Source organism: Marmota flaviventris, chromosome 3 (genome assembly GCF_047511675.1).
Source record: "Marmota flaviventris isolate mMarFla1 chromosome 3, mMarFla1.hap1, whole genome shotgun sequence".
Taxonomy (NCBI): domain Eukaryota; kingdom Metazoa; phylum Chordata; class Mammalia; order Rodentia; family Sciuridae; genus Marmota; species Marmota flaviventris.
In genome coordinates this window covers 67,499,921-67,522,740 of record NC_092500.1, presented here as the reverse complement: position 1 = coordinate 67,522,740, position 22,820 = coordinate 67,499,921, and the positions used below count along the sequence as shown (strand labels likewise).

At 45.8% G+C, this 22,820-nt stretch overlaps 2 protein-coding genes across 12 annotated transcripts in view; both read right to left on the bottom strand.

The window, feature by feature from the left end:
• Kmt2d (lysine methyltransferase 2D) overlaps window positions 1–8,356 on the bottom strand; it is a 40,664-nt gene extending 32,308 nt beyond the window's left edge. For all 9 annotated transcript variants that reach the window (XM_071609894.1, XM_071609901.1, XM_071609900.1 and 6 more), the window contains exons 1-10: window positions 7,169–8,356; window positions 2,926–3,011; window positions 2,556–2,682; window positions 1,971–2,194; window positions 1,752–1,861; window positions 1,398–1,560; window positions 909–1,074; window positions 710–824; window positions 450–607; window positions 97–242 (exon numbers count right to left, since the gene is read on the bottom strand). In XM_071609894.1, the coding sequence (XP_071465995.1) occupies window positions 97–242; window positions 450–607; window positions 710–824; window positions 909–1,074; window positions 1,398–1,560; window positions 1,752–1,861; window positions 1,971–2,194; window positions 2,556–2,682; window positions 2,926–2,974 (1,258 nt within the window). In that variant the 5' untranslated portion in view covers window positions 2,975–3,011; window positions 7,169–8,356. The remainder of the gene's footprint in view (window positions 1–96; window positions 243–449; window positions 608–709; window positions 825–908; window positions 1,075–1,397; window positions 1,561–1,751; window positions 1,862–1,970; window positions 2,195–2,555; window positions 2,683–2,925; window positions 3,012–7,168) is intronic.
• Window positions 8,357–13,048: 4,692 nt separating this feature from the next.
• On the bottom strand, window positions 13,049–16,205 carry Rhebl1 (RHEB like 1). Of its 3 annotated transcripts, XM_027949892.3 has the most exons (9): window positions 15,982–16,205; window positions 15,356–15,427; window positions 14,938–15,005; window positions 14,585–14,667; window positions 14,442–14,498; window positions 14,219–14,266; window positions 13,686–13,767; window positions 13,467–13,552; window positions 13,049–13,148 (listed from the first exon to the last, which is right to left on the bottom strand). In XM_027949892.3, the coding sequence occupies exons 1-9, from the start codon at window positions 16,031–16,033 to the stop codon at window positions 13,058–13,060; spliced, it is 639 nt and encodes a 212-aa protein (XP_027805693.2). In that variant the 5' UTR covers window positions 16,034–16,205; the 3' UTR covers window positions 13,049–13,057. The 3 variants fall into 3 exon arrangements, with proteins under 3 accessions (XP_027805693.2, XP_027805695.1, XP_027805694.2); XM_027949894.3 differs by having other exon boundaries at window positions 13,049–13,552; XM_027949893.3 differs by lacking the exon at window positions 14,219–14,266.
• Between the last annotated feature and the right edge of the window lie 6,615 nt (window positions 16,206–22,820).

Genomic DNA, 22,820 nt, shown 5'->3' with positions numbered 1-22,820 from the left:
TGCACAGAAAGTTAAAATGTTTAAAGCAAAGGAAAATCTGTTTCTTACCACAGAATAAAGGGGGATTAATTTCAGGGATCCTCAAACCCTACTCACCTAGTGGTTTGGCTTCACATTGCAGGGGCCCCGATTCCTTGGGTTGCATAGAGGTCACGTGCCCACCCTTTGGCTGCCCTTGGCATGCAACGCACAGAGCATCGGGCTCATCAGTGGGGATATCGCCAGGCTCTGGGGGTGAAAATCTGCAGAGGGTACAGGGGAGCAGGCACTGTGGCTCTCACCAGCTAACAATTCCTAGAGAGCACACTGGGGTGATGCGTGAATACTGTGGATTGCGCTGCCCCCTTTAGGGCTCTCCTCTAAAAGTCCATGCTTTAACATGGCCTCTGCCAATCTCAATCCTTCTGACCACCCCCCAATCCCAATCTCAACCAGTTCACACCACTTACCTCCTACAGACAGGAGAATGCTGCTCAGCAACAGAACTGATAGGTTGACCTCCCTGGGCTTTGTGACAGCGGTGACAGAGTGAGTAGTTCTCAAACCACTCAGAGTTGGGATTCAGCTCTGCTGAACCTATTCCACAGGCCCGACATACCCGACATGCCTAGAAGGGAATAGGCAAAACAGGCATTGGTCAAACTAACAGGACTGGTCACCATAGGAAAACTCTGGGGATGCTGTAGAGGCAGAATCAGGAGACACTCACCTTACACTTCCAAGAGTGAGCAGGCAGTTCCTCCATGGGTGGTTTTAAGCAGAAGGTATGATATCCTTTGTCACAAGTCTCACAGACCAACATCTTAGAGTCATTCCCAGGTTTCCTGCAGGGGTGCAGGGCACATTATGGGGTCCTCATTTTCTACCTTAGCCTGTGTTCTGCTTCCCTCTTGTCTTCCTAGTCTTACCTGCAGGCTTGGCACACTTTGCATTCAGGGCACTGCCAGCCAGCACGCTTGCGGGGAGTCAAAGCAGTATCCAAGCAGGCCCCATGATAGTGATGCCCACAGCTGGTACAGAAGAACAGGTCACATAATTCCCCTGGTCCCTCACATACTGCACAGTGAGCCTCCTCTGCAGAGGGAAGAGACAGACAACACAGGTCAGCTGCAGATTCCTTACCAGGTACATAACAGGTATTCCATGGGCACAGAATAAATGTATAACATAGTTTACTGAGTACTGGCTCAAAATATGCCAGGTACTATTCTAGGCACTGTGGACACTATGGTAAATGAGACAAGCAAATACCCCATGCTCACAAAGTTCACACATATTTTAGTGGGGCAGACTGATGGTGTATAATTACAGATTTGAGAAGTGCTCTACAGAATACCAAAATGTGATGCATACTTGGCCCCTCATTTGCTCTCTATCCAAAGGATAAGATTTCTCACCCAGATGTGCAGCCCCCTCACTGTGTTCCGGGCAAAGCAGTTGCAGTGTTTTCATGGATAAGAACGAACCGCTGGCAGCTGCACAGGGGAAATGGTAAAGCCGTGGACATCCAGGAGAACGGCAAGGGATGGAGGCACCGAGCCTGGTGCAGTGGGAGCAACGCTGCCAGGAAGAACACAAATCCTCAGACCAACCAGTTTTCTATAGAGGAGCAGTTTTAAGTACTAACTCTGCCCCAATATGTCTACCATCCTTCTCATTCTACCCTAACTCTCAGAATCCCACCAGCCATTCCAACTCTCTCCAAGCCCAGCCCTGTTTTCCCCTCTGCAATCCCCTAGCCTTAGCTCTACCTGTGAGATCCCTGAGAAGATGGCCTTGTCCACACCACATAGTTCTGGGCCCTCTTGCCCCCAAACGCCTGCTGACCATGCAGCACACCAATGGTGTGCCCAGAAGGACCCTTTACAGGTGGGAAGAGATAAACAAAAAGGAAAGAATTAACAAGATGACTCCTGGCTCATGACTACCCACCCTTTACTTGGTTTTCTGCCCTTCTCTCCCTCACTTACCTCCAGGTTCTCCTAGGTGGGCAGGTGTAAGGCCCTCAGGGAAACCAATCTGTGATAGATCCTCACTGGGAAGCACTGCCTCACTGGGTCCTGGGTTCCCCCCAGGTAACACCACTGGAGACCGGGGCCAGTCAAATGGCAACTCAAAGCGTTGCAGTTCCCGCTGCCCATGAAGACTTGGCTCCCCGCAGTTACAGAGAGCACAGCGCCGCACTGGACCCCCACTGTGGAGACACAAGCATCAGCACCATGCTAGGCTCCTGGCACCCCATGAACCGGCATGCCCATGCATCCCAAATACTCATTTTTTTTTTAATCTTCTTCCTTAAAGCCCCAAACTCTCAAATCAAACTCTTTTTTTTTTTTTTAAAGAGAGAGTGAGAAAGAGGGAGAGAGAGAGAAAATTTTAATATTTATTTCTTAGTATTTGGCGGACACAACATCTTTGTCTGTATGTGGTGCTGAGGATCGAACCCAGGCCGCACACATGCCAGGCAAGCGCGCTACCGCTTAAGCCACATCCCCAGCCCCATCAAATCAAATTCTTATGAGCCCTTACATCCTTGTTTCTCCCAAATGAGTTACCTGCAGCCCTGGGGTGGCTCCTGAAGTCTGGGACTCCCAGAACTGGGGACAGACACCTCCCCCACATGTGGGTTGGGAAGGTCTGGCTCAGTGGCACCTGGCTCCTCGGAGGCTGCAGGTCCATCAGCTGAATGAACAGAAAGAACGGCACGCATATTTAATACTAAGTCCATTCACCAGACCATGAGATTATCTAAAACCCACACTGGACCAGAGAGATGGTATTTTGATTTTTGTCTCAAAGAACAAAGTCCTTCAATTAGCTATCTATTACTCAGATTTAATTCACGTCCTTGTGCCAGGGCCAGAAATACAAGGTTGCCACGAAGAGCTAAAAGCTTTCAGCAAACCCAAAACTTGCCCTACTCACCTGCCGGTTCTGAATCTTTATCCTCACCAGGCGACTTCTGGCTGTCCATCCCTCTCTCCGACGGGGCAGGGCCCTCTCGGGGAGACCTGTTAGTGTCAAGAGATATCTGTGTATCCAGTAAATCTCCCCTAAAGCCCTTGCCCAAAAATCCTAGGAGGAAGTCAGCTAATGGTATCCAGACCCTACAGATATCAGAACCAAGTCTTACCTACAAACTCCCAAATTAATGACAAGGAAAATCATTCTTCCTAACCTTATCCCAATTTCTCCCCAGATAAACACATACCCTCTTCTCCCACTCTGGACTCAGGGGATCTACTCCATTTTCCCATTTCTAGCCACCTCTATAACCCAGGGCAATAGTATTTAACTAGAAGCACATCCAATTTACATCTAGTACCACCCTTTGCCTCATCTGATTTCTTATGAGTCCTATCCCCTATCCTTTTTCCTCATGTCATCCACCATCCTAAGCCCTGTCAGTGCCAACTTAGGGGTAATTTTGACCCTGAAGTCTGAGTCCAGCCAAAATCCCTCTCCCAGAGCCAGAGTCCCAAGGTCTTGCAAGAAATAGGGCATACTACAAGAACTAAAGTCTAGCTGTGGATGGATCTCTCCCACTTCCACTAGTCTCAACCAGGACAACTCAATCCCAACAGAAGAAACCCCAATATCCACTCAAATGCTCTGCCCTTGCCCTAACTAAACCCTGGGTCTCACCCAACCTGAAGGCCTCAGGTCGTTGCCCTTAACAACGCCAACTGCCCTTCCTCCTGAGATGTTCCCAGTAGTTAACAGAAGTGGGCCTGAAGAGTTACTGAGCATGTGTAGGCAGGTCTGAGGCTAAGCATGCTGGGAGTTGTAGTCTCAGGAAGCACATTGCCACTTGGAGGAGTTCTAAATGGGGCAGGACATAGCAGAGCAGAACAGTTTCCTTCCTCTTCCGTCAAAGAGGGTTTCCACACAAACTGGGTGTGTGTATGTGTGTGTGTGTGTGTGTGTGTAAGTAACGGTCCCCAGTCCCCCTTCTAAGATATACCAGCCTGTACCAGAGTCATACAAAACACACTAAAGTTGTACCAAAAAAAAAAAAAAAAAGTTGAGACACACCTTTGAGCATATTTTCCTTTACCTTGGAGGGAACTAAGCGTAGTACAAAAACAAACAGGAGTAAAGAATAAGAAGAATTACAAAGATGAGGAATAGGAAAGGGACCCTATAGAAGAAAGGAGAAAGGGACAGGTACCATAAGCTGTTAGTGAGAAGGGTAGACCGTTCTCTTAATTAGAGATTAAGAGATGGAGTATGAGAGTCCTAAAAAAAGAATTGCAAGTAATAAGAGTCTGAGAAATTCATCTCCCACCTTTTTCACTCCTCTTTTTTAACAACAGTGACTACATCAAACTTAATAAGAACAACCCTGTCCTCTCAAACTGTATGGCAAATCCCCCAGTCAACAATTTAGGATTCAATGACAGGGGAACTCTCAAAGGTGCTCAAGATTGGGAAATCAATTCCCTAATTACCAAGTTATCAGTCCCTCCTTTCCTAAGATCACACTTCCTTTTCCAGATGCTGGAAATGCTTCTCCTGAGCCATTTCCCCCACCACTCAGAATCTCTTAGGTAGGTAACATAAAGCATCACCTGATGCCTGTTATCTCCATTCTCAAACCATCTTTCTTTCACAAATCTGCTACACAACCACACCTGAAAAAAAAAGCAGGGTGGGTCATCTGGCTGTCTCACAGAAAAGTTGCTCAGGAACTTCAAGGGGCCATTAGAAACCACCTGTGGGAAGTGGGAGTTGGAGGTCAGGGTACCAGCCAGGTCCCTCTTCCTATTCAGTCATTCAAGGCCTAGACATCCCCAGAAGTCCAAGAAGGCCTCAAAATTTTCTATGCTTGCATCTTACTGTATCTTACCACTACATGCTCCAAAGATCCTCCCCAAAGATCCAGCTCTGCTCTCAAAATTGAAGTCAAAGGAGTCACACACAGGAAGAAATAAAAAACAACAGTGATAATACAGTGGGTAGGAGGAGAACCGCCTCACACAAGGCCACAGGGACAAATTCCTCTACCCTCCCCCGAGCACAGCCCTCTCAGGCTGGTACAGCTGGCAATGTTCAAGAAGGTACAGAAACCACCTTCGTCCAGTCTTGAGGAACAGAATACTAATGTCCTCCATAGTCAAGAGTCCCATTCATGGAGCTATGGAAGATGAGAGATTAAGAAGCAAGATGCAGAGTGTTCTCTAAATTGTACCAAAAAGAATCTAAAGGTACCTCCAAGAAGCCTAAGCTCTCAATCCCTACTTCCCCATCCCTGCCATCCAGCATCTACACACCAATGCTAAGTTCCACAACCTTCAAGCCTCTGAACACATCTAAAGAAATAAAGGCACAGGTTCCCACATCCCATCAATCACAGCCAGAAAACACAGACATACTAATACACTAAGGGGTTTTTCCTAAATCTAAGTGGAATAATGCCTAGCAGGCTTCCTCTGACCTACGAAGCAAAACTATGCTGATACTCCTTAATGCTATGCCTAAAAGGCCCAAAACAAACAGCAAGAAAAGCAGGGATTTATCTCAACCCACTATTCTCCTTGCATTCATCCCAGACTAACAGCTTTCACTCCATTTTCCCAGCCACAGGGGAAATAGAAGCTTGGAGAGGTGAAAGGCTGAAACAGGCCCTTGCGTGAACAACTCTTCAATAGGACTCAGGACTTCCTGGTTCCCAGCCTGAGAATCAAACCACACCTCCGTCCACCCCCATTTTGGGTCAGCCCTCCAGGAAAGACTCAAATGGCAATACTGGCCCTGAAGACCCTCCACACTGTCCCTGGGTCATCCTAGAATTTGCCACACCTAAGAGAAGCCACTGCTAATTTCCCATCTGAGGAAGCTGTTTGGGGACAGATGACAGGAGGAACCCTCCACAGAAAGCACTAGCAGAGACCACAGCTGACAGCTTACCTCACTTCACCAGCCCTGTGCCTCAGAAATTGTTCAAGGGCAAAACCCCTACTTTCTGCTTTCCAAGATCAAACTCAAAAGAGATCCAGTATATACATATGTATGTTGGAGGGGGTTGAGTGAAGGAGCAAAATGCACTAGCCAAATCCCTGCTGGGCAGCATGACAGGTGTGAGAGAGGCTGTCCTAGCTGGGGAGTTCAGAGTCAGAGGCGCAAGGCTCATGCTGCAACCTCCTGCACATGCATATACACCCCTTCTCCCAGCACCACTTGCTAGGGCTAGACACACTGACTTCCACCAGAAAAGTTCAAATCAAGTCATCCTATTCTGCAGGACTGGGATAGGATCAGAGGACCAGTTAGCATTCCTTAGTCAGAAAAGTGTTGGAGAAGTCTGGGAGGAGTCTGCAGGACTGGCTAGGGACTCATGGGCAGCCAGCTCTCCACACAAGGCCCAGAGAAAGCAGGAGACAAAAGCCATTTTTTTGCAGCCCACATTCGCAGGAAACAAATCTCCACAGCCTCCTCTATAATCCCCTGGAGATTATGTCCATCCCAGGAGTAGGGGAGGCAAAGCAGGCTAAGACAGCAGTAGGCCTAGCTAGGGTCACTTTGCCAGGCAGGGGTAGTTTAAAGTTGAACAGTAGGGCCAGAGCTACCCCCAGCCCCTCCTCCTCCTTCACCAGTCACCCCTTCATCACACTAGTCAGTATCCACACACCCTCCCCTTTACTCCAGGTAAAGAAGACCTGGTGAAGGACCTAGGGCTCCTTGAGTTTCTCAGAGACTGCACTGGTGCCTGGCTGAGTAGGAACAACCTTAAAGTCCAATCTGGCAGTAAATCCGACCTGGCAGTGGCACCCTCCCCCAATCCCAAGTTGTTCTGTCCCAAGACCTACGGGAACCCTGCGGGGAGAAGCAGCAGGCTGGGATTGGTGCTGGCACCATGGCCTGGGTCTTAATTTGGTGGAACTCCCCCCAACACAAAAATAAACGGGCAGAGAGACTATCTGGACAGGTTCCCAAACTCCCTGTTTCCCTGAACCCCCAGTCTTTAAAGAGGCACACCCCAAGACACCAGGCCTCGATTCTGCCCTAACGACTGGCTCAGGTTCCCCTGACAGACCCTGCCAAAAGAACCCTCCCCAGCTCTGGCACCCCCTTCTCCAACCTAAGGCCAGCACAGGCCAAGATAGTCCATCTGGCTGTGCCCCCAGTCCAACCCTTTCTGGGCCCTGGCCGGGCGGACTTCACTCACCTCTTCACAGGGCGATCCAGAAATCCTCATCCGAGAACATGGCCAGAGCCCGGGCCGCTCCCCGACCTCCAACCGCCAGAGCGATCACAGTCGCCCCCCGCACGGGGGGGCTTAGGGGGGCCAAGAACGGTAAATCCAGGTCGGAGTGGCCACCCTCCCCACCCCCCCAAAAAAGCAAGAAGCCAAAGAGGGGTTCTCTGCCTCGGGTTCCAGCAGTTTAGGTTTCCATGGACAGCCCCAGGGCGGCGAATCCCGAGCGGACACAAAGAGAGCACCGGTGGCTTTGATCTTGGGCAAGAAGGCTCCGCATCCGCGTCGCCGGGCGGCCTCTCAGTCCTAGGGCCCGGCCAGCGCCCCGGCCGCCCGCGCCGGGCTCGGGCGGAACGTCGAGGCTCTCCAGATGGAACGTCGAGGCGCCTCCCCAGCAGCCCGGAAGGAATGCCGCGCCGCCCCGCGCCGGGCCCGGATGGAACGTGAGACCCTCACAGCAGCGCCGAGTCCCTCTCCCCGCCCGGCCGGCGCCCCGGGGCCGCGCGAGCTACCGCGACGCGGAGCCGGCGGGGCCGCGGGGTTGAACCTGACACACACCCAGCGCCGGGCTCCTCGACCCCGAGCGCTCGCCTCCGGCGGCTTCGAGTCCCCCCACCTTCTGCTCCCCCCGGGGAAGGGAGGAGGGTAGGTGGGCGAGGAAGAGGAAGGGGCGGGCGGTGCGAGCCCTCTGCCCGCTCCCCTCCGGCCGCTCCAGGCCCTGCGCTCGCCTCCCTTCCCCTCTGGCCTCCGGAGCTGCCCCGCCCCCGGCCTGGCCGGCTCAGGTCGGCGGCACCCCCTCGACCCCCAGTTGGCTGTGATCGCGGGGGGCCTAGAGGTGCATGGCCCAACCCCGGCTCCCGGCGCCAAGGGGTCAGGAAACTGAGCGGAAAGTGGGGAACGAGGCAGCCATTTGCAACCGGAGAGGAAAGTAGTGCAGCGCGGCGCCGCTCCGCCTCCCCCCCCCCTCCGCCTCCTGTTCGGCCGGTAGGGTGGTTCCTGCGAAGGGGCTATTTCCTGGCCCGAGATCTGGGCAGCAGTCGCGGAGATTCGTGAAGCCTCTGGTGTGGGATCCTCCGGGACCTTCTGCCCGGGGAGCCCCACTCAAGAAGGGGAGAAAGGATAAGATGCGGCCCTATTTTGTGTTGGAGCGGGGCGGCGTAGGGATACGGCCCTCTCGGAGGAAAGGCTGTGACTCTGCAGTTCTACGCACACGTTATGGGATCCCTCCGCCACAGGTTAACCCCGACTGCGCCGGACCGGCCGCTGTGCAGACACGTGGGAATGAAGCCCCCCTGCTCGTCGCCCCAGTTCTGGAGCTGTCTTCCTTACCTTCTGGACGATGAAACTGGAATTCTGGTCACTTTCTAATTCCATTCCCTTGCAGTCGTTGGTTTCTGAAACTGCAGCTGCCCCCTTGTCTTGGCCAGGGGCAATCTTTCCCGGGAGGGGGATGGAAAAAGAGCCAGGAGATTGGACGCTGCTCTGCATCCTGGGAACTGGAGTCCGCAAATGGAGAAAGTGAGGCACGGCGCCTGGCGCTGTATAGGGTGTGTTCTTGCCACGTTCGGGGGCCCAAAGAACTCTGGACGAGTTCCTAGTCTTTCCTTGAGGCTCCCAGACCCCTTCTTGAGTAAGGACGGTCGGTGCCCTCACAATTGCCACACACACACACCGCTTCCCCATCAAAACATCAATACAGAGCTTCCTTCTCTTCCTTTTCAGAGTGCTCCTACCCCCAACTCTGGTGTTTCGGAATCTTCAGGCCCTCTGTCCCCACCCACCCCCTCTTTTTTTTTTTTTTCTTTTTAAGTAAACTAAGGTAGCTTTCCTACTACCTGGCGGGAGTACTATTACTCTGAAAAAGATTCCAGAACACACTCTTGGCGGGCACCTCCACCCCAAGTCTGGATGAGAGGAAGCAATAGGAGTGGCTTTCTGTATGAGCTGTACACTTGGGGCAGGTAGGAGACAAACTAACAATGTGTAGATACTTTATATCTTCCTAGTTATTCCTCACTTGTGTTATGAATTGCATGGAACGATCTCCATATTACCAATGAAAAGATTGAGGCTAAAAGAGATAAAATTGCCCAGAAAATCACATCTAGTGAGAAGCTGAGCCATGCTTCAAACCAAAGGCCATGTTTTGTTGATTAAAAACATTGTGTGTGTGTGTTTTAGCTGTACTGAGTATTGTGAGGGAGGGGGTCACTACAAATGGTTTACATCCCCAGCCTTTTGAATTTTTTATTTTGAGACTGGGTCTTCATAAGTTGCTCTGGCTGGTGTAGAACTTGCTATCCTCCATCCTCAGCCTCCCGAGTATTTTTTTGTTTTTAAAGGAAAAGTGAAGAAAGGCAAGCAGAACGGTACAGGACTAGTGTTGTGGGAAGAGTTTACGACACAGGCCCAATGGAAAAGGTGAGCACTTTGAAATGAAGGTAGTATTATTGAGGAACTTTTTATTTTAATTAAATTTATAAAGCCATATGTGACTTGGGGCTTCCATATTGGACAGTCCAATCTCCTGGCTCTTTTTCCATGGTTATAGGAGGGATCCGGACGAGGTATGTCCTCCACTATGCACACATTGACATCATGTTCTCTGCTCTGACCAAGTGCATTTCAGAAAAAAACAAAAATGAAAAACCTTTAGCAATGACCCCACATCTGTCCCAGCTATATAGTAAGTTAATTGAGAGATAGAAGTTGGAAAATGGAAGGTACCTCCTTATTGTCTGTAACCAGAGATAGGGAAAAGCAAACCCTCACTAGAAACTCCAATAATAACACTGACTTATAGACTGATAGCTACCATTTCTTTTTTTTTTTTCTTTACTTTTTTTTCCCCTTGTACTGGGGATTGAACCCAAGGGCACTTAACCACTGAGCGACATCCCCAGCATTTTTTTATTTTTTTGAGACAGGGTCTCACTAAGTTGCTTAGGGCCTTGCTAAATTGATGAAGATGACTTTAATTGGGATCCTCCTGCCTCAGCCTCTCAAGCTGCTGGAATTACAGATATGCACCACTGCACCCAGCTGATAGCCACCATTTCTTAAGGGCTTGTATGTATGATGAGCTATGCAAAGTATTGTGTATATTACCTCATTTAATTCTCATCTCAGCCGTCTGAAGCAGATTTAACCACACTATGTAAGATGCTGAGGCTCAGAGACTTTAAGTGACTGCCCAAGGTCACAATGCTAAATGGAGAAGCTATTAACCACTAATAACTCAAGTTTTTCAGGCCCTGGGATTGCTAATTGATAAACATCTAGAAAAATCTCAGATGTCTATAAAGTCTATCCCAGGCTTTATGAAAATGGCAGTGGTAGGTTCCTGTAATGAGAATCCTTACCAGATGTGCAGAAAGACCTAATTGTATGCCATATGTGACTTGGGGCTTCCAAGTAAAAAGTAAAGAGAGGATGATGATGGCCTTAAGAAACTTCCTAAGTCACTGAGATTGCTCTTTGGGGTATATATTTTTTTCTAGAAGCCTTATTTCTTGTTAGATTCTGTATCAGAGAAGCAAAAATAGGACTTTGAAAAATCGGCATGACAAAACATCATTTTCAGCCATAAGACTGGAGCCAAATACTGACAAGATCATGGCTAAAAATCCCACCTAGCAGGCTGGGATTGTGGCTCAGTGGTAGAGCACTTGCCTAGCATGTGTGAGGCACTGGGTTCAATTCTCAGCACCACATACCAATAAATAAATAAAATTTTAAAATTCATCAACAATGAATAAAAATGTTTAAAAAAAAATCCCACCTAGCTGGGCATGGTGGTGCACATTTGTAATACGAGCAACTCAGGAGACTGGAGCAAAGGATCACAGATTTTTTTTAAACATTTATTTTTTAGTTTTTTTAGGTGGACACAATATCTTTATTTTATTTTTATGTGGTGTTGAGGATCGAACCCAGTGCCCCACGCATGCCAGGCGAGTGTCTTACTGCTTGAGCCACATCCCCAGCCTAGATCACAGATTTGGGCCCAGCCTGGACAACTTGGTGATACCCTATCTCAAAAAATAGCCAGGCCTGGTAGCACATGCCTGCAATTCCAGAGACTTGGGAGTTTGAGACAGGAGGATTATAAATTCAAGGCCAGACTCAGCAATTTAAAGGCACTAAGCAACATACTGATACCACGGTAGGGATGTGGCTCAGTGGTAAAGCACCTTTGGGTTCAATCCTCAAAACCAAAAATAATAAATTTTTTTTTTTTTTTAAATAAAAAGGACTGGGAGAGCTGGAACTGTAGCTCACTGGTAAAGAGATTTCCTTGCATGCATGAGGCACTGGGTTCAATCCTCAGCACCACATAAAAATAAAGATACTGTGTGGGTTCATCTACAACTAAAAATATATATATTTTAAAAAGGACTGGGAATGTAGCTAAGAGTCCCCAGTACCACCAAAAAAAAAAAAAAAAAATCACACCTAGATTTTGTCCGTTTCTCACCGCCACCAAGTTAAGTGCACTGATAGGGTACTTCATCCTCCGCCAATTAGCAAGAGAGATCTATCCTCCTTATACATTTATGATACCATTCAAATAATCCATTTTATTGGAGGAGAAGCTGGGCCAGTTAGACTCTTGGGTTATGAGAAAGAGAGTCAAGAAAAACAGGCAGCTGGATAGGGTGGTGCATGCCTCCAATCTCAGCTACTTGGGAGGCTGAGGCAGGAAGATTACAAGTTCAAAGGCAGCCTCAGCAATTTAGCAAGACCCTGTCTAAAAAAAGGGCAGGGGGAGCGGGGGCGGAGCTGGGGATGTGTCTCAGTGCTTAAGCTTCAATTGGCTTCAATTCCTGGTACCAAAAATAAAATAAATTTTAAAAAATTGAGACAGAGAGGTGCTGGGGTCGTGGCTCAGTGGTAGAGCGCTTGCCTGGCATGTGTGAGGCATGGGGTTCAATTCTCAGCACTGCATATAGATAAATTAAGATCCATTGACAACTAAAATATGTATATAGTGTGTGTTTATGTATGTATGTATATAAACTGAGGCAAAGAGACCCAAACCTTTCTAGCTGAAATACATAGCCATCCTCATTCTGAGGTGGTAAGTTGTTGAAAAAAGGACAAAAACAATATCCTTTGGCAGCTAAAACATGTAGCATGCCCCCCAAAATGTGAACAGTACAAAAAAATTAAAAAGCATAAAAAGAGCAAAGAATGCATATTATAATGAAAGGGACTAGGGGCAAAGAGGCTGATATGCACCAGAAGCATTATTTCTGACTTTCTCAACTTTCTTGGGGAATCAAAATCTTTTTTTTTTTTTTTTTTTTAATATTTATTTTTTAGTTTTTGGCGGACACAACATCTTCGTTTGTATGTGGTGCTGAGGATCGAACCTGGGCCGCACGCATGCCAGGCGAGCGCGCTACCGCTTGAGCCACATCCCCAGCCCGGGAATCAAAATCTTCACAACACTTTTAGTCTTTACCTTCATTTTCACATTATAAGGAGTGAGGAACTTCCTTTTCCCCAAACTCTACCAGGAGTCTCAGCCAAGTACTAAGGTCCCAGGGACAACACCTAGATCAGCATATGGCAGGTGGCCACTAGAGGGTGGTGTTTCTGTAGGTAAGGGAATGTTAAGAGACTAACTTGGATGGGTGGAGCAACCAACAGAAACTCAGTACTGTAGAGAAGAACCTAGCAGAAAGGTGAGAAAGGCAGGTGGTAAGTCTTAGGGTAATGGTCCTTAATAAATGAGGAGTAAGGAGTAGGAATGAGGTAGGAGGAATGATTTCCCACCAAAGACCATCACTCCTTGGAAAAGGAATACTGGTCCTGAGCTTCTCAGATACAGAAAAGTCAACAACAAAAGATTTCTCAGTTTATTTGCATATATACATTGTCACACCAGGAAGCCAACTCTTCTTCAGGAGTCCCCAGCTCTTCTTGCCCAGGCAACACCAAAAACCTATACAGGAGGATGAGTCCTGGATAAACAATGCCCAGGACTCATATACCAACCCACAGGTTCTAAGAGAATTCATTTAGAGGAAAAAAGGGTCTAGAGAGGCCAGTGCCCATGAGACATCCTTGCCCTTTGTAAACATTGACACCCAGGCCACTGGAGCCTGTGGAAAGTGTGCAAATATGAGGTACCACACTGTGTGCCCAAAGGGCTAGGAATAGCTGGCAGCTATCCATGAAGTCCAGAGGGTCTGTCCCCCAGTGGAACCCAGCAAGTGCTAGAGGCAGCAACAAGGGAGTTACCCCACACCCGAGGGCTCACATGAGACGGCATCGTCGCTCTTGCCCATAGGAATTCTCCACACGAGCAATCTCCTGGATGACTTTTGTGAAGATGCCTTGAGTCAGCTATAAGGGATAAGCATTCAGGGCAAAAGTCAGTTTGGTGCCAGCTCTGAGGTGAACGCCCCATTCCCCTCCCGTCCCCACCACCAAGCAATGTATAAGGAAGAAACTGCTATCCCCACCACCTTCCCAGTACCTGAGTCTCTCGAGCAGATGACTCCATAAATGTCGCACCCCAGGACTCTGCTAATTTCTTCCCTTCAACTGCCTGTACCTCTCTAGAAGTAAATTTGGGACATAAAAATGGATGATAACAAGGTACCCAAGTTCTCTGCAAAATCTTTAGAATCTAGACTTCTCTGATACTTCCCATCTCTCCAAAGTTTGCAACAAAGGTTGAGGAAAGAGATAGAGGTAAACAAAGGGCTGAGTCTTGCAGCTGGGGATATAGCTCAGTAGAGTGCCTGCCTCACATTCACAAGGCCTGGGTTCAATCCCCAGAACCAAAGGGAGATTAAAAAAAAAAAAAAAAAGGAAAAAAGGACTGAGGCTTGAAATACTGCAACTGTGGCTTTTGTGATAGAAGGGTTATCTTCTCTTAACCCTCTAGTTAGAAATGAAGAGAGGTGAAATAGTTTATTTGAGTCAGTAATAGGGATAGGACTAGAGTTTAACTGATTCCTAGTCTAGCTCACTTTCCTTAACCCTGAGCAGCAGAGACTTACATACCTGTCTGGAGAGAGATCTGCCTTGTTCCCCACTAGCACCACTGGCAGCCTGTGAGGAGATGGCAGTGACTATAGGCTCCCCTCTCATTCTCTATGGACCCCAACCACCTTCAAATCAAGGCTTGACAAATCCCCATCAGACTAGGCATGATCTATGTACTAGCCTCCTTTCTAATTTAGACAATTCACCCGGTTGCTCCTCCAACCCCCTTCAGCCCACTTACCGGGTTTTCCCATGCCCTTCATGTAGCTTTTGGTACAGACTCTCAATGACTTGGAAGCTTTAAACACAAGAAATGGAGCTATAATCTTAATTCTGAGACAGTCCTCATGTCCTCCCAAGTCCCCCACAACTTTGTTTACTTACCTATGTAGAGAGGTGACAGAATACACAAGGACATAACCATGGACCCCAATGATGAATGAATAGGGCAAAATGCTGTACTCATCCTGACAAGAAATAGAAACATTAGTACCTAGATCCACACCACTCAGATGGCAAAGGTCGGTGGGACAGTGTCCAGTGTTCTTGGGGCACTCCCCACTCCAGTCACTTCTATCCAATAAGTTTATGGAACAGCTCTAATGAGCCCTATAAACAGTGTTAGCAGCTAAAATGCTTTTCATCCAATACTACTTTACACATGAACCACGAAAGCTGCCAAACTTTATCTCCTAGGGCTGAACTACCACATTTGAATACCCTGCCCCAACTGGTACCTGCCCTGCTGTGTCCACCAGGTGTAGGTGAAACTCATCTTTGCCAAGAGTCACTATCTTGCTGTAAGCTGAAAAGAAAAGAAAACTTGACTGTGAGGTGCCTTGTACAGCCAGCAATGTGTACCCCATACATTCTTAACTCTGGAGGTGACATAGATGTACCAGGTCCAGGGAGCTCTCCAGGAAACTAAAGTGACATGCTAGGACTCTTACTGTCTATATGTACACTCTTCTGGACATAGTACCTTGCAAATCCATACTCTATTCACCCACAGAACAAGATTGCAAGAGGAGATTAGATTTAACAACTAAATAAAGGAGTCCCTTGGCAACAGGAAAATCCCAAATCATGGAGTTGGGTGAGGCACCCAAGCCCTCCAGGTTATATCCCCTTCACACCAAAGGACAAACTACTCACTATTCTCCACTGTAGGATCGTAGCCTTCCAAAAACTCGCCTTTCACAAATTGATGTGCCAAAGATGTCTTCCCTGTAAAGTGCAGAAGTAGTATGTAAAACATCCCTCCATATTCACATCCTCAATCCTAAAGGACTGTGGCTCAGGACCAAATAGTACCCCAAATCAGTACCCTAGTCTGTGAGCGCCCCAACAAAGGCTTTCTCTTATGCTACCTTCACCATCTTTTGGCCTTGTCTCTTCGCTTTGGCTCCCGGGTGCATACAGCAGCACAGCAGGAAGCCTTTCCTGCCACCTTTCCCTACCCCACCTCACTCCCGGGAAGATTCGATATTCCTAGGAGTGTCCTCACTGCCCCAGGACACTTGTGACTATTTGCCCACACCTTCGAGTCCGGACCCCATCTCTACTCCCAGGATAATGCTGAGGACCTCTCAGATGTTCCTGCAGTCAAGTCCACATTAACCCTTACAAGCTACGGCTTCCTGCAGCCTTCAACACACCAACCTTTTTTCCTCCATCCCTCGCTCTAAACACCCGGCACTGGGTCAAGTTCCCGCGACAGCGCGCCTCTTCTGACCACAAAGCTGCGGTGCATTCCTGTTCTTTGCAGGGCGGAGACTCACCTACAGAGCGGTATCCAAGGATGACCACCTTCCTGTAGCGGACCAACGGCATGGCAGGAACCCGCCCCGAGGGACATGCAGAACTGCGGGCTAAGAGAGCCCGAAGAAGAGGTCTGGATGTAGACAGGCACGGCAACCGGTGCAGGAAAATCGTTCACCCCAAAGCTTCCAGAGGCAAGCTAAAGAAAAACCAAAACAAGCGCCGCGCCCGAAGTCGGCCACGTGATCACAACACAGCAAGACTAACGCGAGGGAGCCGGGCGCCCGGGGAACTACAGAACCTGGTGGCTCCGGGCTCCGCCCCCCAGGCCTCTCATCATTGGTCTATTAGAATGGATGAGGGCGGGGCCGCCCGGCTAGAGGGACTGGTGGGCCTCACGTGGAGCGGGACAACCGGGAGCTGCGCGTGCGTCGATTTGAGCCGGTTCATTCATAAAGAAACAGAATGGAACACGGGGTCCTAAAGGTATTTGCGCATTTGCAGCCCAACAGGAGTGGCTACAAAGTGTCATAGATGGAAAATACCCACCGTGATTGAGCCGGAATGTCTAGTCAAAAGATTCTAGGCCTCCCTTTTGCAAGGTCTCTGGGGTGTTTGGCTAGGAAAGAAAAGCCAAAGTTCATGAATTTTTTTCTTCGCTTCTTCACCCTGCAACCCCAGATCTTTTGTTTTTAGGTTTCCCAGTCTTCCAGGATTTTTCTTTTTCCGGTTCTGGGATGGAACCCAGGGGCTTGGAACTGCAATTCTTGTTCTTGGAAAATTTGCAAGAATGTGTAACCGACTAGTTTGAGTTGTTGTTGTCGTCCTCATAAGTAGTGCGCTCATTTATTCAGCAAATATTTATTAGGCATATACTACAAGTTCCAGACATCGCTCCAACTTTGGGGATGGAGAGATGAACATACCAGACAAGGTCTCTATTCTCACAAAGCTTAAAATTTATTGAGGAGAGGGTCTGGGGTTATAGATCAGTGACATGTAGGAAACCCTGGATTCGATCCCCAGCACGAGGGGGGGGAATTATTGAGGGAGAAACAAACATATAGACAAAAACAAAACAAAACAAAACAGTGCAGTGTTAAGTGCTATTAAAGGTGGTATGATAAGAAATTACCACTTCTGATTAGTGATACTCCTTCTCAGAGGGAGTCCCCCTTAAAACTGATATCTGAATGGCAACAAGGAGTTAACTAGCTGAATATTCCAAAAGAAGAATCCATCAATGCTAAAGTGCTAAAATGGAAATAAATTTTGTTAATTCCAGGAAGGTGGGGGGAAGAGCCAATTAGCCTAAAGCATATGAAGTTTAAGAGGAAAGTAGAGACCAAACAACATAAAGAAGTCCAGGCTAATTCTAAATACCTAAAGATGTTTAATCTGGTTTAGAAATGACATCAGAACTGTTTCTAGTGCTAAGGATGTAATTCAATGGTAGAGCACAAGCTTTTATGCATGAGACTGTTGAGAGCCACAGTTTAGTTTAGTGGGAATGACACATGGCATTTTGCTAGAGGGAATGGTTGAAAGGTGACCCTGCTCTGGGATTAGGGTGGCTCTGGGATTAGGGCGGATCCTGGGGGGGGAATAGGGCAGATCCTGCTGCCTGGGGAGCCTGCTACTTTGGAGTTCCCCTTGAGTTCTCGCTGGGTTCTGTAAGAATTGGCGTGCCAAGCCTGTGGAGGGAATATATTCCCGGAAAGTATGTGTAGAGTGCCTGTGAGAGTTCGGGAATAAAGAGTTGCTGTTTGAACCTACAAGGCTTTGTGGCCGCTCGGTTATTTTGTGCCCAGCCAGACTGCAGCATGAGACCCTGGGTTCCATCCCAGCACAACTCCACCATCAAAAAAAAAAAAAAAAAAAAGCAATTCTAAAAGATCTTCCTCACTCTGGAGAGATTGGAGTTTGATGGGAACAGGAGCAAGAAAGAAGGTGGAGAGATCGGCTAAGAAAGAGACTATTACTGTAGTCTAGATGGGAGATAAGGTTGGTTTGGCTAGAATGGTAGTAATAAATGAAGTAGAGAGAAAAGATATGTTTAAAAACTGAGGTCAAGCTGACTTGTTGAATTATTGGACATGGGGAAGGGAGGGGGAAAACACTTAAATTTATAGAGTTCTACTATGTACTAAGTGCATTTTATTGTTATCTCACTTTATATTTACAACAAAACTAACATCGATAATTATTTTAATTTATTCATTCATCAATATATAAATGTTGAACCAGGCAGGATGACAACACACATGTCCAGCTACTTCAGAGGCTGAGGTGGAGGATGGCTTTAACTCATGAGTAACAAGACCCCATCTTAAAAAAAAAAAAAAAATAGTGTAAACACACACACCTGTAATTCCAGCTACTTAGGAGGCTGAGGCAGGACAGCAAGTTCAAGACTAACCTAGATAATTTTAACAAGACCTTCCTCTAAAAGAAAAAAGAAAAGAAAGAGAGAAGGAAAAGGTGCATGCCACAACACCCAGTTTATTTTGCATTTCTAATATGTTTTTTAAATCTAGATCTACAAAAGTTGCTTCAAAAAACCACTCCTAATCTGGCCTCAGGAAAGGATCCAAATATCTTTTGCTATTGGGTAAAAAAGAAGTTATTTGCAGACTAGCAATTTTATGTTGGATTTTATGCATGAATAAGGTTGATGGTGATTTCAGATTGGGTTGTGAGTACTATAGGACAGAACAGATAACTAAATTCAATTAAATGCAAATAAAAATGGATTCATCTCCTACTTTTTGCCAGGACTCTCACTGTGTGTTGCGTTTTGTAGATGTAAGAAAAGAAAAAAGAAAAAGATAGATGCCTGTGTGGTGTTTTTACCTCCAGATTAATTCTCCAATATTTTTTACCTCAATTTGTGTCCAGAAGACTTTTCCCTCTGACTCTCTGTGGAGCCTAAACAAAAGGAAGCACTCAAAGGAGATTAGAATGAAAGAGGAGGGTGGCTGGGACCCCTCTGAAGGTCAAAGCTCCTCTTGAGGAAGCTACCTCTCACTCAGCTCTCTCCTGGTTTGCTGTAACCCCTGTCCTCACTCCTCATGCCTACAGTTGTGATGGGCCTATGTTATACACCTTGGGTTACTATTCTACTCACTATTGCTTTCCTGTACTCTGTCCGCACCTCTGTAAATAGTCTCTTCATTAACTCATCTTCAGACTCTTGCTGTGAATCAGGTATGGTGGTACACACCAAAGTGAAAAAGATCAGATAAAGGGCTTTCTCCTCTTGTGGCCTTTTCTGTTTACATGTGGAGGGAATATCTTTAGCAGATTATCTCCTTGAATAAAACTGTACCATATGACCATCTGTAGCTGTAAGGGAGTCCAGAAATTTTACCATTTTCCTTTCTAACCTCTATAGTAAAGGAAGACAAAAGATGAGATGATTAGAAATAAATATTTAGGGCCAATAAGTGTGGTAGTGCATGCCTGTAATTCCAGTGACTTGAGAGACTGAGGCAGAAGCATCACAAGTTGAAGGTGAACCTGGGCAAAAGTGAGACCCTCAGCAATTTAGCTGAGTTACATCTCCAGTCTTTCTTTTTATTTATTTATTTATTTATATTTTGAGATCTCAAAATATAAATAAATAAATAAAAAGACTGGAGATGTCACTCAGTGGTAAGTGACAGGATTCAATTCCTCATATCAAGAAAGAAAGAAAGAGGGAGGGAAGGAAGGAAGGAAGGAGGGAAGGAAGGAAAGAAGGAAGGAGAGAAAAGAAAAAAAGGAAGAATGAAATGCTTAGGCTGGGATGTAGCTCAATGGTAAAGTATTTGACTGGCATGCACATAAGCCCTGGTTTCAGTCCCCAGCACCAAGATAAATAAAGAAAAAAATGTTTCTTGATTCAATCTACAAAACCTATATAACTTTAGGACCAAGGTTTTTGTTTGTTCAATATTTGTTCATGAGTCTGGGGGTATAGTTCAGTGGTAGAGTGTATGCTTAGCATGTAAGAAAAATAAATATTTGTTCATTAAATATCACTTTTTTTAATACTAGGGACTGAACCCAGGAGTGCATTATCACTGAGCCACATTCCCAGTTCTTTTAAACTCACTTAAGTTGCTTAAGGCTATGCTAAATTACTTTCAATCCTGCTGCCTCGGCCAACTGAGTAGCTGGGATTACAGGTGTGAGCCACCATGCCCAGTTTATCAGTTATTTTTTAAAATAATGTACAAATGGTCACTAGGTAAAGATTACAGTTATACCAAGATCACCAATACAGGACCAAAAATAAAGGAAGCAAACTATCCTAATGTTAGATAAATAGGTTTACAATGACATTGTTAGTAATAACACCATACAGTGCTATGTCTCAAACAACTGAGACAAAATAAAGATTAAAAAATTCCCAGAAAAATGTTTTAAGTATCTCTGTAAAAAGTGAAAACATCTGCCAGGTAAATTGGTACACACCTGTAATCCTGGTGACTCTGAAGATCAAGACAAAAGGATTGCAAGTTTGAGGCTAGCCTCGTCATTTTAGTGAGGCCCGAAGCAACTTAGTGAAACAGAATTTAAAAAATAAAAGAGCTGGGATTGTAGCTCAGTGGTAGAGCACTTGCCTAGCATGTGTGAGGCTCTGGGTTTGAGTCTCAGCACCACATATAAATAAATAAAATAAATGTCCATTGACAACTAAAAAAATTTTTTTTAAATAAAATAAAAGAACTGCGATTGAAATTGTAGCTCAGTGGTAAAGTGTCCCTGTTCAATCCCCACTACAAAAAAATAAATAAAAATAAAAATGAGAATATCTCTATAATGTTTGCACCAAAATTATGTTGCATTTTTCTCTCCAGTGAATTCTGTTGCACAGGCTTTAGGGTTTCTTGATTTTCCATAGTTATGGGAAACTTCCCTACTGATTATTATTGCAATGTAATAAATAGGATCAAAACTTTGTAGCTTAAAAAAAAAACTCAGTAGCTTAAACAATAACAATGTATTATCTCTCAGAAATCTGTTGGTTGAATTGGTTATTCTTCTATTCCCTCTCCTGGAATCATTCAATCATACATGTAGCAATAGTCAGCTGAATGTGCTACTGGAAATGGAAAGCCTAAAAGGATTTCACTCACAAGTCAGGGCACTTGGGTCTCGCTATCACCTGTGTCAGTCTTCCCCATCACCACTTCTCTCTTTGCATGTCAAAACACTTTAGGAACCAGCCTGAGGCTTCCTGACTTGGAGATAGAAGCATGCAAGAAGGAAAAGTCAGAAACCATATGGCCTTGTGAGCCCTAGGTTCTTGAACCCACCCAACAATGTGACTTCTGTCACATGTTATTAGTCTGCGCAACTCACAAGTTCAGCCCAGATTCGAAACAGTGGAAATAGAATCTATTTTTTTTATAAGAACTGCAAAATATTGTGGCTATTTTTCAACCTACTACAGAGTGTCTCTCTGTTGGGTTATGGCAAGAATTCCAAGCTCACCAAGCAGAGTGATGCACATCTGTAATCTTAGAGGGTCAGGAGGTTCAGGCAGAAGGATCATAAGTTCAAAACCAGCCTCAGCAACTTAGTGAGGCCCTAAGCAACTTAAAGCACCCAAGGATTCATTCACTTCTGGGTACCAAAAAAATAAAATAAAATAAAGGCCCAAGTTGGAATTCTCCATACCACCCTGGAGCACTCTGTGTCTTCATGGTAGACAATGAGGCTATCTATGACATCTGTTGCAGAAACCTTGACATTGAGTACCCAACCTACACTACCTGAATTTGCTGATTCTGTCATTATAGACACTTGAACATTAAAATGTATTTGGCTTCTGTAATAGAAAAAAAAAAAAAAAAAAAAAACAATTACTGTAGTTTAGACACATACATTTATTTTTGCCACATAACAAAGCTGGAGGTAAGTAACAATAGTCCAGTTGCTCCATGATGTCTGGTCTGGCATTTCTGCAGTTCTCTTTACATTTTTTTCATGCTTGTCACCTCATGATCACAAGATGATTTTACCTTCAGGCAAAAGGTAGAATCAGTTCAAAAGAGAATGAAGTCAGGGGCTGGGGATGTGGCTCAAAATGGTAGCGTGCTCGCCTGGCATGTGTGCAGCCCGGGTTTGATCCTCAGCACCACATACAAACAAAGATGTGTGTCCGCTGAAAACTGAAAAATAAATCTTAGGAAATTCTCTCTCTCTCTCTCTCAAAAAAAAAAAAAAAAAAAAAAGACTCAAGTCGTCATATACTGAAAATAAATATTTTCATATTCAATTATGAAAAAAAGTTTTTTATTCATCTTAAGAGAAAAAAAGTTTGAATAAAACTATTCTTGAAATGTAAGAATAGAAAAGCAGAAAAAAATTAATCTATTATTAATAATGCTCAAGCCCAGAGCCTCACACATGCTAATCACACCCTCTGTCATGAGCTATACTCCGCAGCCCAATCTATTACTTTGTAGGACAGTACATATTCAAATAAGTATATATAAGCAAATACATTAAATTATAACTTACCTTTGATTCTTGACTCCTAAAAGCTTGCTGAAGTTGGTCAAGCAACACCTTTTATTCTGAATCTATTAAACTGGGAAATGGATAATAATCTCATTTTGGGCATCAACTTTTTAAAAATCATATGCTGTTAATCTCCAGGATATATAAAAAAAAACCCAATAAACTTAACACCAGATGCTCCTCTGCAAATCCCAGCAGCTGGGGAGGCTGAGACAGGAGGATCATGAGTTCAAAGCCAGCCTCAGTAAAAGTGAGGCACTAAGCAACTCAGTGAGACCCTGTCTCTAAATAAAATACAAAATAGGGCTAAGGATGTGGCTCAGTGGTTGGGTGCCCGAGTTCAATT

Coding starts and splice junctions, on each gene's coding strand:
- Rhebl1 (XM_027949892.3), bottom strand. CDS start 16,033: ATGCCGTTGGTCCGCTACAGGAAGGTGGTCATCCTTGGATACCGCTCT. Junction 14,267..14,441: donor GAAGGGCATGGGAAAACCCG/GTAAGTGGGCTG, acceptor ATCTCCTCACAG/GCTGCCAGTGGTGCTAGTGG. Junction 13,768..14,218: donor GCAGATCTCTCTCCAGACAG/GTATGTAAGTCT, acceptor ATTTACTTCTAG/AGAGGTACAGGCAGTTGAAG.